This window comes from Thamnophis sirtalis, unplaced genomic scaffold, assembly GCF_051295495.1.
Source record: "Thamnophis sirtalis isolate CommonGarterSnake01/CBP01778 unplaced genomic scaffold, rThaSir2_p1.2 scaffold_1, whole genome shotgun sequence".
NCBI classification, from domain to species: Eukaryota; Metazoa; Chordata; class Lepidosauria; order Squamata; family Natricidae; genus Thamnophis; species Thamnophis sirtalis.
The window spans coordinates 172,640,704-172,658,821 of record NW_028261381.1 but is presented as its reverse complement, the minus strand read 5'-3'; the positions used below and the strand labels follow the sequence as shown (position 1 = coordinate 172,658,821).

Here is an 18,118-nt window from a genome sequence, read left to right as displayed (position 1 = left end):
TCCCTCCCTTCTCCCTAACACCACTCCCTTCTAACACTGATGGCGTTACCTAGTTTGGTAATGAAATGTCTTCAAGAAAAACAACCAGAGGGAACCAAGGACCCCGCACTCTCTCCAAGCTGGTGTCCCCCCTGCCCCATATGTGAATCCTGCCCTTCCAACCTTCCCAGGCAGGCAGCAAAGGCTTCTGGGAATTGTAGTCCCACAACCTCTAGGGAGGCACCGGGTGCAGGTGAAAATTAGCATCAAACAGGGATGCTACTGCACGATGTGTCGGCGCATCTGCCTGGGGGAGGCGGAAGTTGTGGTCTGCCCCCACCCCTGCACACCCAGGAACCCCTCCCTCCTTGTGACGCACTGTGGTCAGCTCCTTGGCGGGACGAGTTGGGGAGGCACTGCTGGAAGACGCCAGGGATGTGGGGCTGTGGTGGCCCAGCTCTTTCCGATGCAGAGTGGCTTTATCGATCCCATTTTCTCGGGAGGAGAAAGACTGGACGCTGTGGGGCGAAGAAGGATCCTGTGGGAGGGGGAAGAGAGGTTAGGTTTTAGTCTTCCTCATCTCCCTGTTTTCTGCCCTCGTCCCCTCATATTTCATTATTCACCCCACAATGTTTTTCAACCTTGGCAACTTGTGGACTTCAACTCCCAGAATGCCTCAGCCCAACAGGGGAATTCTGGGAGTTGAAGTCCTCAGTGGGCTCAAGCGGCCTAGTTTGAGGAGCACCGTTTTATCCTGACTCATTATATTGTGTTTGAATTCTTCCCCTTCTCTGAAAGCTGCAGGTGGCAGCTGGTGCCTGCCACAACAACCCTGCGAGGTAGGTTAGGTTGAGGCTGAGTGGAGTGCCCCAATGTCACCTAGGCTTGCTGATCTCTTTCAGCCTAACTCAATAAAACAATAAAGATCATCAAGTCCACCCCGCTTCCTACTGAAGGACTGGGGCCTCCAACCTTGGCAACTTGTGGACTTCAACTCCCAGGATGCCTCAGCCCAACAGGGGAATTCTGGGAGTTGAAGTCCTCAGGGGGTTCAAGCGGCCTAGTTTGAGGAACACCGTTTTATCCCGACTCATTATATTGTATTCGAATTCTTCCTCTTCTCTGAAAGCTGCAGATGGCAGCTGGTGCCTGCCACAACAACCCTGCGAGGTAGGTTAGGCCGAGACTGAGTGGCGTGCCCCAATGTCATCCACTGAACTCCCAGGTTCAGCCTCACTCACCCAACAGGGTCGCTGCTGTGAGGCCGAGGGGAAGAAGGTAGGTTATACAGGTAGTCCTCGACTTGCGACCACAATTGAGCCCAAAAGGTCTGTTGTTAAGTGAGACGTTTGTTCGGTGAGTTTTGTCCCATTTTACGACTTTTTGGGGGTGGGCTACAGTTGTTACGTGAATCACCACAGCGGTTAAGTTACAGTACAATGCAATACAATTGCAGAGTTGGAAGGGACCTTGGAGGTCTTCTAGTCCAACCCCCTGCCTAGGCAGGAAACCCTATACCGTTTCAGACAAATGGCTATCCAACATCTTCTTAAAGACTTCCAGTATTGGGGCATTCACAACTTCTGGAAGCAGGTTAATTGTTCTCATTGTCAGGAAATTCCTCCTCAGTTCCAAGTTGCTTCTCTCCTTGATTAGTTTCCACCCATTGCTTCTTGTTCTACCCTCAGGTGCTTTGGAGAATAGTTTGACTCCCTCTTCTTTTAGTTAGTAACATGGTTGTTATTCCCCCTTGACTTTGCTCGTTGCAAAGGGGGATTACGGGGCTCTGAGAAATTGCAGCCGTCATAAATGAGAGTCGGTTGCTGAGCAACTGCATTTTGACCACGTGACCACGGGGGGAATGCTGCAATGGCCATAACTGTGAAAAAAAGCTCAGAAGTCATTTTTTCCAGTGCTGTTGTAACTTTGAATACAGTGGTAGGATTGAAATAATTTAACAACTGGTTCTCTGCCCTAATGACCTGCTGGGTGGGCGTGGCCATGGTGGGCGTGGCTTCCCTGCAGCCTCCTAGTAGCAAAAATGGACTGCTAGGGAACTCCTGGAAGGAGCCGGGCAGGAAGGGGCGGGGCCAGCCAGTAATATAAGAACCGGTTCGCCCAAACTGGCTGAATCTCACCACCAACTTTGAATGGTCACTGTTCAAAGAATGACTTCTGTAAGTTGAGGACTGGCTATATGTCCTACAGAATATAAGAAAGCATTATAAATCCAATAAATAAATGAATACATTTCAGGCGGCAATAGATCCTTTAAAGCTAGTGGTTTTTTTCCAAACTCGGCTACCTTAAGATGTTTCAACTTCAACTTCCAGAATTAGCAATAGCAATAGCAGTTAGACTTATATACCGCTTCATAGGGCTTTCAGCCCTCTCTAAGCGGTTTACAGAGTCAGCATATCCGCCCCCAACAATCTGGGTCCTCATTTTACCCACCTCGGAAGGATGGAAGGCTGAGTCAACCTTGAGCTGGTGAGATTTGAACAGCCGAACTGCAGAACTGCAGTCAGCTGAAGTAGCCTGCAGTGCTGCACTCTAACCACTGCGCCACCTCGGCTCCCCAGACACCACTGGGGTGTGTGTGTGTGTGTCATTCTTCCAAGACCCTTGCTACCTCCCTTTCTTGGAATTGTAAAACTGAAGGGAGCAATGAAGATCATCAAGCCCACCCCGCTTCCTACTGAAGGGCAGGGGTCTCCGACCATGGCCGCGTTAAGACTTGTGGACTTCAACTCCCAGAATTCCTCAGCCAGCTCTTCTTCCCAGGGATTCTGGGAGTTGAAACCCACAAGTCTTAAAAGTCGCCAAGGTTGGAGACCCCCGTTGAAGGAGACAATAAAGATCATTAAGTACTCCGCCATGCTGGCTGGGGAATTCTGGGAGTTGAAGTCCACAATATCTTAAAGCAGCCAATTGTTGAGAACTGCTCCTTTAAGCCATTCAGTGTTGCTTCAGTGTATATCCCACCCTTCCAGCTCCCCCTAAATTCACTGGTCTAACCCCCTCCATGTGCCAAGAGACCCCCATCCCCCAGCTTTCTTGCTTTTCAAAGCATTTTTTAAACTGCCCCGCCCCCAGTATATACTGTGTAAGCCGACTGGAGGGAGTAGACAGCAATATAAATTTTCTAAAATAAAATAAATTATAGTCCCACAAACCTCATCCACCACCAGGTTGTCTTCACTTTTCTCCCCATCGCTGCCCTGAAAGAAATAAAAAGGGAGGGCAGAAAAACAGAAAAAAAGAGATTTATTTCGTGACCCGTCAAAACCGCGGAGCACAAAATCGCGCTCGACGAAAGCGCGCATTTGACGTCATCACAGCACGACGAAAAAAATTAAAAATTGAAATAAAATTAAAATTAAAGCAAGCTGATTCACATAAAGGTAAGGGTTAGGTTTAGGGTTAGGGTTAGGTTAAGGGTTAGGTTTAGAGCGTTAGGGTTACGTTTAGCGTTAGGTTAAGGGTTAGCGTTAGGTTTAGCGTTACGTTAACGGTTAGGTTTAGGGTTAGATTTAGGGTTAGGTTAAGGGTTAGGTTTAGGGTTAGGTTTGGGGGGGTTAGGGTAAGGTTTTCGCTTTATTTTTACATTTTTCGATCACAGCGCAATGTTTTCGTCGCGCTGTGATGACGTCAAATGCGCGCTTTCGTCGAGCGCGATTTTGTCCTCTGCGGTTTTGTGGTGGAACCATTTATTTCAGGATGGCTGGAGGTGGGTGGGTGGCAGGGTGGGTGGGTGGGTGGGATGCAAACTGAAGAGGGGACATTTGGCTCATTGGAGCAGGAGCCCGTTTAAAGGAGCAACCTACCGAAGAACAGCAAAAAAAATTGTTGACTTTATAACCACAATTGGGACCAGAACTTCCTTGCCGGGCAATACGGTCGTTAAGTGAGTCACGCATGATTTGATGACTGTTTTTTTTTTGCCATGGTTGTTCCTCGAAACACATCAGTTCGGAATTACACGGTCGTTGAGCAAATCCCTGTAGCTAAGGGAATCACGTGGTCGTTGAGGGAATCACCATAGTTGTTAAGTGAATCATATGGTCGTTAAGCGAATATGATTCCCCCCACTGTCTCTGCTCGTTGGAAGATGTCTGGGAAGGTTGAAAATGGTGATCATATGAATTGGGGACACTGCGATCATATCAAATGCATTTGGTAAATATATAAAATATTAAATATATGCTGGTGGATGGCTGGCTGCCAAAATTTAATCCTGTAACCACAAGTCGTTAAGTATGAGAACCTGTCATAAGTCACTTTTTTTTCCAGTGGTATTGTAATTTCGGTGATTAAACAAGTTGCTTTAAGGCAAGAATTACCTGTCCAATATGCTACAGGCAGTCCTCAACTTACAACACTTCATTTAGTGACCGTCTGAAGTTACAACGGCACTGAAAAAAATGACTTATGACCATTTTTCACACATATGACCATTGCAGCATCTCCATGGTCGTGGGATCAAAATTCAGAGACTTAGCAACTGACTCATACTTATGACGGTTGCAGTGTCCCGAGGTCATGTGACCCCCTTTTGCGACCTTCTGGCAAGCCAAGTCAATGGGGAAGCCGGATTCATTGAACAACCGTGTTACTAACAACCACAGGGATTCACTCAGCAACGGTGGCAAGGAAGGTCATAAGATGGGACAAAACCCACTTAACAACTGTCTCGCTTAGCAGCAGAGATCTTGGGCTCAATTGTGGTCGTAAGTCAAGGACTACCTGTATCTGTAATCTACCTGTAATCTGAGCTGCAAGTTTTAGAAGGGAGGAAAAATATCCAGGTTTTGGTAGCAACATTAGGCAACCGATGACACAATCCGACGCCGTCACCCACTTGCAAAACATCTGGATTGCAGAGAAGTTGTTCAGTTGCACCCAAACCTTCTGTTGCGGCCTGCCAGCTGCCTTCAGAGTCAGGCATCAGTGAGGCAGAATAACAGCTGGAGCCTGTTCCCAGTGTGCGCATGCGCAGAGTGGCCAGATGAAGGGAACAGCTAAAGAACAGGGGTCGACTTGGGAGTAAGGCCACAGGGTTCCACCACAAAACCACGTTCGACTAAAGGGCGCTCGACGAAACTGCGTAGCTGATGTCATCACAGCGCAACAACAGCGCGGAGACAGAAGCACGCTGTAAACGCTAAACCTAAAATTAACACCTAAACCTAAATCTAACCCCCCTAAACCTAATCCTAAACCTAACCCTTAACCTAACCCTAAACCTAACCCTTAACCTAACCCTTAACCTAACCCTAACCCTAAAGCTAATCCTAACCCTTAACCTAACCCTTAACCTAACCCTAACCCTTAACCTAACCCTAAACCTAACCCTAACCCTTAACCTAACCCTTAACCTAACCCTAATCCTAACCCTAACCGTTAACCTAACCCTAAACCTAATCCTAACCCTTAACCTAACCCTAACCCTAACCCTAACCCTTAACCTAACCCTAACCCTTAACCTAACCCTAACCCTAACCCTTAACCTAACCCTAACCCTAACCCTTAACCTAACCCTAACCCTAACCCTAACCCTTAACCTAACCCTAAACCTAACCCTAACCCTAACCCTAAACCTAACCCTTACCTTAACTTGAATCGGTTTGCTTTCAAAGCGCTATTTAAAGCGCCCTTCTTTCTCCGCGCTGGCTGTTGTCGCCCTGTTGATGACGTCAGCGACGCGGTTTAATCGGGCGCGCTTTAGTCGAGCGCGGTTTTGTCGTGCCACGAGGCTACAGGTGGACGATGAATGGCCCCTCCCAGAGGAAATAAAAGAGGAGCAAAAGGGGAGTGGAGTTTGCAGGAGACATAGTAGTTTGCTGAATTGGTTCGTTGCCAAGCTTTGCAGATCTCGGCCTGGCAGCTCTCCAAGCCAGATAAGGTCTGTGACCATAAATCCTCCCTGGAAAGACTTTGCTGGATGTGAAGGAGCGGAATTCGCAATCAATCAATAAAAGGGTTTTTTTGTCAGGACCAGGAGTTTGCTTCATGCTCTCGGGAAGCCTCGGTCGGAACACCCTTGTTCCCAAAGCCTGCGTGCTCCAAGAAGGGAAGCCACTCACGTAATCCGTGCCGTATTCTTTTTCCGACTTCCTCTTTTTGCTACTGTTCAAGTAATCCGAAATGGCTCTCATCCTTTCTCCGTTCGACAGCATTAAAGAGCTCTGCAGAAGAGAAAGCCGGAGGGACATAAACCTCAGCATTCAGATAAACACGCGAAGCCAAGGAGTGGTTTCCCCCCCTCAAAGTACAGCCGGCGTCTGACTTACGACCACAATCGTTTCCAGTATCGCTAAGCAAGGTTGCTGTTAAGGAAATCATACCCCGATTTTGCAACCTTTTGGGCACGGTTGTTAAGTGAATCGCTTTAGCTGTTAAGCGAACCCTGTGCTTGTTAAATGAACTGGCTCCCCCCCCCCATTGACTTGGCGTGTTGGAATCTGGATGGGGGGGACCTCACAATTGGGGACTACAGGACCCCAGGACAGATGCCACATAGACATGCTGATTGCCAAGTGCCTGAATTTTTAACCGTGTCACTGTGGGGATGTGCAACGGTCGTAAGTGGGAGGAGTAGCCATAAGTCCCTTTTTTCAGGGCTGCTGTAACTTCTAATGGTCAGTAAACCACTACACCTCGACTTACAAATCATGGTTGAGGAACATCAAGTATCTGAAGGTTCCTGCCTGAGCAGGGGGTTGGACTAGAAGACCTCCAAGGTCCCTTCCAACTCTGTTATTCTCTGTTCTATTCTATTCTATCCCTTATTCTATTCTATCCCTTATTCTATTTTATTCTATCCCTTATTCTATTCCATTCCATCCCTTATTCTATTCCATTCCATTCTATCCCTTATTCTATTCTATCCCTTATTCTATTTCATTCCATTCCTTATTCTATTCCTTATTCTATTCTATCCCTTATTCTATTCCATTCCATCCCTTATTCTATTCTATTCCTTATTCTATTCTATTCCTTATTCTATTCCATTCCATCCTTTATTCTATTCCTTATTCTATTCTATCCCTTATTCTATTCCATTCCATCCCTTATTCTATTCCTTATTCCATTCTACGCCTTATTCTATTCCATTCCATTCCTTATTCTATTCTATTCTATCCCTTATTCTATTCTATTCTATCCCTTATTTTATTGCATTCCATCCCTTATTCTATTCCATTCCATTCTATCCCTTATTCTATTCTATCCCTTATTCTACTCCATTCCATCCCTTATTCTATTCCTTATTCTATTCTATCCCTTATTCTATTCCATTCCATCCCTTATTCTATTCTATTCTATCCCTTATTCTATTCTATCCCTTATTCTATTTTATTCTATCCCTTATTCTATTCCATTCCATCCCTTATTCTATTCCATTCCATTCTATCCCTTATTCTATTCTATCCCTTATTCTATTTCATTCCATTCCTTATTCTATTCCTTATTCTATTCTATCCCTTATTCTATTCCATTCCATCCCTTATTCTATTCTATTCCTTATTCTATTCTATCCCTTATTCTATTCCATTCCATCCCTTATTCTATTCCTTATTCTATTCTATCCCTTATTCTATTCCATTCATCCCTTATTCTATTCCTTATTCCATTCTACCCCTTATTCTATTCCATTCCATTCCTTATTCTATTCTATCCCTTATTCTATTCTATTCTATCCCTTATTTTATTGCATTCCATCCCTTATTCTATTCCATCCCTTATTCTATTCCTTATTCTATTCTATCCCTTATTCTATTCCATTCCATTCTATCCCTTATTCTATTCTATCCTATCCTATCCTATCCTATCCCTTATTCTATTCTATTCTGTTCTATCCTATCCATCCCTTATTCTATCCCCAATTCAATTCAATCCTATCCTATCCCTTATTGTTCTATTCTATCCTGTTCTGTTCTGTTTTGTTCTGCTCTATTCCATTCCATTCTATTGCCGTTTTACTCTAGTTTAACCTGCTGTGAAAAATCTGTGGGTTATTTAGCAGAGAAACACAGTCTATACAGGTAGTCCTCACCTGTATGACCACAAAGGAGCCCAACATTTCTGTTGTTAAGTGGGACACTTGTTAAGTGAGTTTTGTCCCATTTTACGACCTTTCTTGCTACAGCTGCTAAGTGAATCACTGCAGTGGATTACTAATAGTAACACGGTTGTTAAGTACATCTGCCTTCCCATCGTTGACTTGGGAGGAAGGAAGAAAAGCAAACTAAAGAGTGGGGGGAAAAAGTAGAGGAGAAAGAAAAGCAATTGATGAAGAAGGGAAGGGGAAAAGAATTGGGAGGAGAGGAGAATGGACAGGCAAGGAAAAAGAAGGGAAGAGGAAGGGGAAAGGAAAGAAAGGAAGATAGGGAAGGGAAGGGAAGAGGGAAAGGAAGAGAAGGGAAGCAAATAGAGAGGGAAGGGAAGTTTGTTTATTTATTTATCATATTTATATGCTGCCAATCTCACTGTTAAGTGAGTCCAGGCTCCTTACAAGACAGAGAACTTTTCCCAAGCGCAGCCTTAAATCCCATTTTAAAAACAAAAGGCCCATCATTTCACAGTTCCATCAATGAACTTGTAAAACAAACAAGACTGTCATCCTTTCCATATTTCATTCATGAAATGGATTTGTGTGCGTGTGTGTGGTGTGTGTGGTGTGTGTGTGTGTGTGGAAAGGCTGCAGAGACGAGTTCAATGGAGAGGAGAGTTCAGCGCCCCCAATAAAATGAAGTGCAGAATGGAGCACCTACAACAAGAGGGGCTGGGACCCCCCTCCCCCCCCCAAGACCCCTGCCCACTATAGCGGTAAAGCCAAGCCAGGGTTCCTCCTGTCTTGGTTTGCCAGGCAGGGAGAGGACAACCACAAACGAAATAGGGTGGGGGAAACAACGTGCGCTAAAAATTCTGTGTGAGCGGGAGGCTGTTTCCACGCACTGTGCTGACTCTGCTGCCAGTAAGTCTTCGAGTTACGACCACAAAGGACGCAAACAGTGAAGGGTCATTAACATGGGCAGATTGCACCATTGAGCTGAGTTTACAATCTGTTTTTTTGTTGTTTTTGTTTGTTTGTTTGCAGGGGTCATTAAGCAAGCAAGGCAGTCGTTAGGTGAATCGGTGATTTTCTATGGGCATCGTTTTGCCCAAAAAAACAGAAATATCAATTTTTCGGGAAAACGAATGGGAAAACGTCCTAAAACGTGATCACAACGCTTTTTAATAAAGGAAGTCAAAGCATTGATTTGTCATTTCTCCTTTTTCTGATTTTGCCTTCTTGCTTTGCTTGGCAAGGAAAAAAAAAATCTTGTACGGGATTGATGAACATGTCACCCCGAGTGTAGACGTTTTCGGAGGGGGCTCTGAGTGGAAAAAAGTGGTCGGGGGCTCAGCCTGCAGAATCGGGTCCTGAAAGAGCCTCAGTTATTTGCATTCAGGGCCAACACACCCACCCACCCCCTGCAAATTTCAAATGGTTTTTGCAAGCGTTTTGGTCCTTATTCCTTGATTATCTCCAATTATTTGAATTAAAGGCCAAAAAACCCTAAGAAAATTTCAGATTGTCAGATGTTTTTGCAAGTGTCTTGGTCCTTATTCCTTGATTGTCTCCAATTATTTCAATTAAAGGCCAAAAAATCCGAAGCAAATTTCAAATTATAGGATTTTTGTACAAGCTTCTTGGTTCTCATTGTCTTGTGCAAGCATCACCCTACTTACATCTTTATCAGAGTCTTGTGATATATTTATATATATATATATATATATATATAGATAGAGAGAGAGAGAGAGAGAGAGAGAGAGAGAGAGAGAGAGAGAGAGAGAGATAGATAGATAGATAGATGATAGATATAGATATACATACATATATATATGTATGTATGTATGTATGTATGTGTGTGTGTGTGTGTGTATATATATATATACACATATATATACATACATACATACATACAATATATGTGTGTGTGTGTGTGTGTGTGTGTGTGTGTGTGTGTATATATATATATATATATATATACACATATACACACACATATAGAGATAGATAGATATACATATATACTATATGTATATATATCTATATTTATTTATCAGCACAAATACAATACATACTATATATATGTATGTATGTATGTGTATATGTGTGTGTATGTATGTATATATACACACACACACACACATATATATATTGTATGAGTGTGTGTGTGTGTGTGTATGTGTGTGTGTGTGTGTGTGTATATATATATATATATATATACACATACATACACACACACACATACACACACATATATACATACGTCTGTCTGTCTGTCTGTGCGTGTGTGTGTGTGTGTGTATTTAAAGTCACAACCCCTGTAATGCCCAAATTAGAAGCACAGGTTCTAATCCCAGTAAGGGTATGGCTAGCTGATGAGAGCTAAATAGCTTGAAATAGATCTATACTAGTCTCCCTTTATTTATTTATCAGCACAAATACAATACAACACACACACACACACACACACACACATTCATACTCCATTGGGGAGATAAACAGCCTTTTCCTATTCTCTCTGGTTCAGAGCCTCCCTTCCCCGCTGGGGGTTCGAAGGAAGGAGAAACAATTGGGAGGGGCAGGGTGCAGAGAAAGAAAGGATGGGGTGGGGGAAGCAAAGAGACTTACGGGTCCGGGGTCTCTCTCTGTCGCCATGGCAACACGGAACGGCAACAAGGCAAGAAGAGAAGGGTTTTAGTATCAAAACACGAAGAAAACACCACCCATCCCGCCTGCAAACTGTGCATAAAAACACTCTCCCACAAACGGTGAAAATTAAATTATTACGGGGTTGCACTCCGCCTCTTTAATTGGAGGAAAGGGGGGGGGCGGTTTCAAGGACATTTGGGAAGGAGGAGCCCCCCCCCTAAAATTGATGCATTTTTTTTCTCATTCCTTGTCAAAGTTGCACCCCTAAAATGATCTCTATTGGAATGCTAGCATTTGCCTCCTTGGGCCAGCAATAAGTGGGACCTGGTGATTAGCAACAAAAAGGACTCCAAATTCTCTTCTCCTCGACCACTGACATGGGTAAACCTTTGCAGCCGATAATCTAAGAAATACGGGTAGTCCTCGACTTACGACCAGGAAAACGTGTCGCTATACAGGGCAGCCGTGACGCGAAGCATCATGGGGCTGTATCTGATTTTATGAGGTTTTTCCAGTGCTCAGCAAAGTTACGATCTCCTTTTCTTTGCTGTTTCTGGGAATCGCTGCGGTCATTAAGTGAGTCATCACACCGTAGAGATTTGCAACCTTCCCTGTCAGCTTTCCCATTGGCTTTGCTTGCCGGAAGTAGGCCAGGAAGGTCACAAATAGCGATCATGTGAAACCCCCCCACCCCCCCAGGATGCTGCAACAGTCATATGTACAAGGACTGGTCCTACGTCACTTTTGTCGTCCCCGTTTTACCTTCAAAAGGTCTCTAAATGAATGGTTGTAAGTCGAGGACTACCTATAAACCGTCCATTAATTATCTAAATCTTATCCTATAACTATTGTATTTTACCTTACTCTTATTTTAAATTGTTTGTATAAGATTTTTTGGGTGATATGCGTTTGAACCTTGTGCCTATAGGCTAATCAATAAAGCTATCATATATCAACTCCTAAAAGTAAAAGGTGAAGGTTCCCCTTGCACACATGTGCTAGTCGTTCCCGACTCTAGGGGGCAGTGTTCATCTCCGTTTCAAAGCCAAAGAGCCAGCGCTGTCCGAAGACGTCTCCGTGGTCATGTGGCTGGCATGACTAAACGCCGAAGGAGCACAGAATGCTGTTACCTTCCCACCAAAGGTGGTCCCTATTTTTCTACTTGCATTTTTACCTGCTTTTCGAACTGCTAGGTTGGCAGAAACTGGGACAAGTAACGGGAGCTCACTCGATTACGCGGCACTAGGGATTCGAACCGCTGAACTGCTTTCTGATCAACAAGCTCAGCGTCTTAGCCACTGAGCCACAGCGTCCCGGTGATATACTACCTAGCAGGAACTAATCAGAGAGGGTCTAACGTTGGCAACTTTTAAGACTTGGGGACTTCAATTCCCAGAATTCCCCAACCAGCCGTGCTAGGGAAATTCCCCATGGTGGCTAGGGAATTCTGGGAGCTGAAGTCTACAAGTCTTCAAGTTGGACACCCTTGAGCTAAATACACTGAATGAAATAAATAAATGAGCTAGTAACCGCAAACTCAAAACAGTTTTCGGGCCAACTGCTCCACATTTACACTTCTTTTTACTTTTAGGAACAGTTGACATTTTTTTCTCATTACCCCCATTTCTAACTTTTGGTTGGGAGCCTCAAAATTCTCACCTTATAAAGCTCACTTCACCGGGAATAGCAACCTTAATGCAGACGAGCAAACAGATTTTGTAAGATCGAGACATTCTTTCAAACCGACTCAAAACACCAGTACTGCATTTTCTCAAACCTGGCAACTTTAAAGTCTCCAGAATTCCCAAACCAGCATGCTCCCCCCCCCCCGCCCTTCCTCCCCAAATATCAGACAATGTGAGCTAGTCACCTGTTGGGAGAATTGTTTTAAACTAGACATTCAATGTTTCTGCATATCTCTGGGGAACCACAATGAAAGCCGACGAGCTTTACAGCAATGTTTCTCAAACAGGGCAGCTCTTAAGGCATTTTTAAGAATTCTGGGACCTTGAAATCTATTAATATTGGCTAGGGAATTCTGGGAGTTGAAGTCCACAAATGTCGGTTGCAGAATTCTGAGAGTTGAAGACCACAAATGGCGTCTAGGGAATTCTGGGAGTTGAAGTGTACAAATGGTATCTGGGGAATTCTGGGAGTTGAAGTCCACAAATGCTGGCTAGGGAATTGTGGGAGTTGGAAGTCCACAAATGTTGGCTAGGAAATTCTGGGAGTTAAAGTGTACAAATGGTGTCTGGGGAATTCTGGGAGTTGGAAGTCCACAAATGGTGACTAGGGAATTCTGGGAGTTTGTCAACAAATGGTGTCTGGGGAATTCTGGGAGTTGAAATCCACAAATGCTGGCTATGGAATTGTGGGAGTTAGAAGTTCACAAATGTTGGCTAGGAAATTCTGGGAGTTGAAGTGTACAAATGGTGTCTAGGGAATTCTGGGAATTGAAATCCACAAATGGTGTCTAGGGAATTCTGGGAATTGAAGTCCACAAATGGTGTCTGGGGAATTCTGGGAGTTGAAGTCCACAAATGGTGGCTAGGGAATTCTGGGAGTTTGTCAACAAATGGTGTCTGGGGAATTCTGGGAGTTGAAATCCACAAATGCTGGCTATGGAATTGTGGGAGTTAGAAGTTCACAAATGTTGGCTAGGAAATTCTGGGAGTTGAAGTGTACAAATGGTGTCTAGGGAATTCTGGGAATTGAAATCCACAAATGGTGACTAGGGAATTCTGGGAGTTTGTCAACAAATGGTGTCTGGGGAATTCTGGGAGTTGAAGTCCACAAATGCTGGCTAGGGAATTGTGGGAGTTGGAAGTCCACAAATGTTGGCTAGGAAATTCTGGGAGTTGAAGTGTACAAATGGTGTCTGGGGAATTCTGGGAGTTGAAGTCCACAAATGCTGGCTAGGGAATTCTGGGAGTTTGCCAACAAATGGTGTCTGGGGAATTCTGGGAGTTGAAGTACACAAATGGTGACTAGGGAATTCTGGGAATTGAAGTCTGCATACCTTAAAGTTGCCAGGGCTGCCCTACTAGCCAGACTCAGCCTTTCCCCTCCCCCCCACCACCACATTTAGGCAAATTTGATCAATCAGGAAAATCTTTCATAGCTCACTCTCAAAGAAACGAACCTTATCTGGAGAAACTTACCTCGGTCGGCATCAAGAAGCCCTCGGTCATCCTTGGCCACCAGATGGGCCTGCGCCCCCAATGCTCCCGACAGCGCCAGCAGCCCAGAAGCGCTACCAAGGCTCGCCAGGCTGGCAGACTGGACGCTGGATGGGTGAGGGGTCAACGGGATGGGGGGTGCATGATGGGAGAGGTGTTGAGCTTGGAGCTGGTGCTGGGGAGACAGAAAGTCATTGGAGAGCCTTAGAAGTCGACCAACCGGGTGTTTTTTTTTTTAATGGTTCAGAAAAGTGCTGTTGTTCCTATGTTTGCATTTTAACGTTTTGAAGTTTGCCTCGAGTACTTATTTGGTTTCTTAAATCCTGCCTGTAATACTTTGTAAGTAACTCAAGGCAGCTAGCATTTTTAATCATCCTACCTCCTAATTTCCCAACAATCATCACGCTGTGAGGTGGGTTGAGCTGAGAGTGAGGGACTGGAACTCAGTCTCCTAGAGATTGGCCCAGGGTCACCCAGCTGGCTTTTGTGCTTAACAGACTATAATTCAACGTCTCCTAGTGATTGGCCCAGTCACCCAACTGGCTTTTGTGCTTAAGATAGGACTAGAATTCACCATCTCCTGGTGATTGGTCCAACTGGTCACCCAGCTGGCTTTTGGGCTTAGGATAGGACTAGAATTCACCGTCTCCTGATGATTGGCCCAGTCACCCAACTGGCTTTTGTGCTTAAGCAATAGCAATAGTAGTTAGACTTATATACCGCTTCATAGGGCTTTCCAGCCCTCTCTAAGCAGTTTACAGAGTCAGCATATTGCCCCCAACAATCCGGGTCCTCATTTTACCCACCTCGGAAGGATGGAAGGCTGAGTCAACATTGAGCCGGTGAGATTTGAACAGCCGAACTGCAGAACTGCAGTCAGCTGAAGTAGCCTGCAGTGCTGCATTTAACCACTGCGCCACCTGCGCCCCAAGATAGGACTAGAATTCACCATCTCCTGGTGATTGGTCCAACTGGTCACCCAGTTGGCTTTTGTGCTTAAGATAGGACTAGAATTCACCGTCTCCTGGTGATTGGTCCAACTGGTCACCCAGCTGGCTTTTGGGTTTAAGATAGGACTAGAATTCACCGTCTCCTGGTGATTGGTCCAACTGGTCACCCAGTTGGCTTTTGTGCTTAAGATAGGACTAGAATTCACCATCTCCTGGTAATTGGTCCAACTGGTCACCCAGCTGGCTTTTGGGTTTAAGATAGGACTAGAATTCACCGTCTCCTGGTGATTGGTCCATCTGGTCACCCAGCTGGCTTTTGGGCTTAAGATAGGACTAGAATTCACCGTCTCCTGGTGATTGGTCCAACTGGTCACCCAGCTGGCTTTTGGGCTTAAGATAGGACTAGAATTCACCGTCTCCTGGTGATTGGTCCAACTGGTCACCCAGCTGGCTTTTGGGCTTAAGATAGGACTAGAATTCACCATCCCAGGGGTATTAAAAATTGTTGAATCCCACCACTGATTGTGCAGAATACACACAATACAAAAAGGAGGGGGGGGGAACCTCATGGCGTGGGAGAAACAATCCCCTGGCACAACTGTGTGTGTGGCACGCCGGTTGAAAAACACGGCTATAAAACAATGAAGCCGTGTTTGCATTGAGACACAGCAAGGGCTGGTTTTAATGCATCCCCTTTTATGGTTTATGCCGTTATTGCTACATTAATTTTTATTAATTAGATATTAGCTGCGAGGAGCCTTGGCAGCTGAATGGAAAGCCGAGATGGGTAGCTAGAAAGATAAGGGACAGCTGTCAGCGAACCCTTCAAAGGCAGATTAGCAATAGCAATAGCAATAGCAGTAGACTTATATACCGCTTCATAGGCCTTTCAGGCCTCTCTAAGCGGTTTACAGAGAGTCAGCATATTGCCCCCAACAATCTGGGTCCTCATTTTACCCACCTCGGAAGGATGGAAGGCTGAGTCAACCCTGAGCCGGTGAGATTTGAACCGCTGACCTGCTGATCTAGCAGTAGCCTGCAGTGCTGCTCTTAACCACTGCGCCACCTTGGCTCTCAGATTATCTGAGCAAGGCAGCGTCCCCCAAGATTTCCACAGTGGGTGTGGTTAAAAAAAATAAATACAACCGACCCTTCGAAGTTACAACAGATCCCCACCAAAAATTCCAGACTGTCCTCAACCTCAACGACCACAATTCAGCCCCCAAAATGTTTGTTTGTTAAGTGAGAAATTTGTTAAGGGAGTTTGCTCCATTTCAACGACTGTCCTCGGCACCTTTGTTAAATCGGTGTAGTGTCGTTAAGTGAATCTGACCCCCCCCCCCCTGGCTTTCCTTTATAGGTGGTCACATGACTCCAGGACATTGCGTCCGTCATGCAAATACAAAAGCAGAGTTGGAAGGGACCTTGGAGGTATTCTAGTCCAGCCCCCTGCCTAGGCAGGAAACCCTATACCATTTCAGACAAATGGCTATCCAACATCTTCTTGAAGACTTCCAGTGTTGGGGCAAGCTGTTCCACTGGTTAATTGTTCTCACTGTCAGGAAATTTGTCCTCAATTCTAAGTTGCTTCTCTCCTTGATTAGTTTCCACCCATTGCTTCTTGTTCTACCCTCAGGTGCCTTGGAGAATAGTTGTGACTCCCTCTTCTTTGTGGCAACCCCTGAGATATTGGAAGACTGCTATCATGTCTCCCCTAGTCCTTCTTTTCATTAAACTAGACATACCCAGTTCCTGCAACCGTTCCTCATATGTTTTAGTCACCAGTCCCCTCATCATCTTTCTTGCTCTTCTCTGCACTCTTTCTAGAGTCTCCACATCTTTTCTACATTGTGGCGACCAGAACTGAATGCCGTATTCCAAGTGTGGCCTTACCAAGGCCTTATAAAGTGGTGTTAACACTTGTTTTTGTTTTGTTTTAACTTTATTTATATGGCGCCCTTTTCCCTGAGGGGACTCAGGGCGGCTCACAATCCAGGGGGAGGGAAAAACAAAACAAGATACACACATAAAGACAACACATCATTAAAAGCGCAACAGTCATACTATTCGGGTGGGGTTGAAGTCTTTAGCCCCAGGCCTGTCGGGACAGCCAGGTTTTTAAGGCTATGCGGAAGGTCTGGAGGGTGGTGAGGGTACGAATCTCCACGGGGAGTTCGTTCCATAGGGTCGGAGCAGCCACCGAGAAGGCTCTCCTCCGGGTAGTTGCCAGTCAACATTGACCGACTGATGGAATTCGGAGGAGGCCTAATCTATGGGATCTTATTGGATCACACTTCACGTGATCTTGATTCTCTCCCTCTGTTTATGCAGCCTAGAACTGTGTTGGCTTTTTTGGCAGCTGCTGCACACGGCTGGCTCCTATTTAAATGGTTGTCCACTAGGACTCCAAGATCCCTCTCACAGTTACTACTGTTGAGCAAGGTACCACCTATACCGTACCTGTGCATTTCGTTTTTGTTGCCCAAATTTTAGCCTCCAGTCCCCTAGTCATCTTTGTTGCTCTTCTCTGCACTCTTTCTAGAGTCTCCACATCTTTTCTACATCGTGGTGACCAAAACTGGATGCCGTATTCCAAGTGTTAAGTCACGTACATCAGTTGTCAAGCAAACTGGACCAGTGATGGCTAACCTTTTTGTCCTGTATGTGTGTGTGTGTGTGCGCGCGTGCGCGCCCCCACACCCATAATGCACTGCGCGTGCAACATCCCCTCGCACCCCCCGCACCCCTGTGCACACGACCCCCCTGCTTCCCCTATCACCCGCGTATGCACGCACGATCCCCCCCATAGGCCATTTTGGGCCTAGCAGGCCTCCCTGAAGCCTCCTGGGATGTAAAATGGGGCATGGGGGGGGGCATGCTGCACCCCCCCCCGTCCCCAAATCTCATGCATGTGCCCCACGCATGTGCGGCAGAGACCCGAAAATCATCTGTGCCGTAAGCACGCCATCACGGAGCAAGACTGTGCTGTCACTCTGTGTTATATAACGTATGTGGGTATAGCCATAATTTTGCATTTATTTCTTTGTGTATGATTTCCTGTTTATGTTGTGTATATTAGAGGTGGAGACCCTTTTGAGAGCTGTAGGCCGCGAGATTTCATTTTAATGCATGCCGATTAGTGTACTTTCAAAGTGACAATGAAGTTATTCTTCTATTCTATTCTTCTGTTCTATGTGAATCAAACGACCATGGAGATCCTGCAACCGTCACTAAATGAACCTGTTGTAAGTCGAGGACTACCTGTCCCTACGACCAGGTTCCAAAGCTTCAATGAATCCATCCCC

At 45.4% G+C, this 18,118-nt stretch overlaps 1 protein-coding gene across 1 annotated transcript in view; it reads right to left on the bottom strand.

The window, feature by feature from the left end:
- The window catches only part of LOC106547948 (transducin-like enhancer protein 1), an 83,806-nt gene that overhangs the window by 30,064 nt on the left and 35,624 nt on the right, over positions 1 to 18,118 (bottom strand). Inside the window, exons 7-11 of the mRNA XM_087703312.1 lie at positions 13,846 to 14,038; positions 10,664 to 10,680; positions 6,066 to 6,167; positions 3,156 to 3,200; positions 359 to 517 (exon numbers count right to left, since the gene is read on the bottom strand). Coding sequence (XP_087559438.1) covers positions 359 to 517; positions 3,156 to 3,200; positions 6,066 to 6,167; positions 10,664 to 10,680; positions 13,846 to 14,038 — 516 coding nt within the window. The remainder of the gene's footprint in view (positions 1 to 358; positions 518 to 3,155; positions 3,201 to 6,065; positions 6,168 to 10,663; positions 10,681 to 13,845; positions 14,039 to 18,118) is intronic.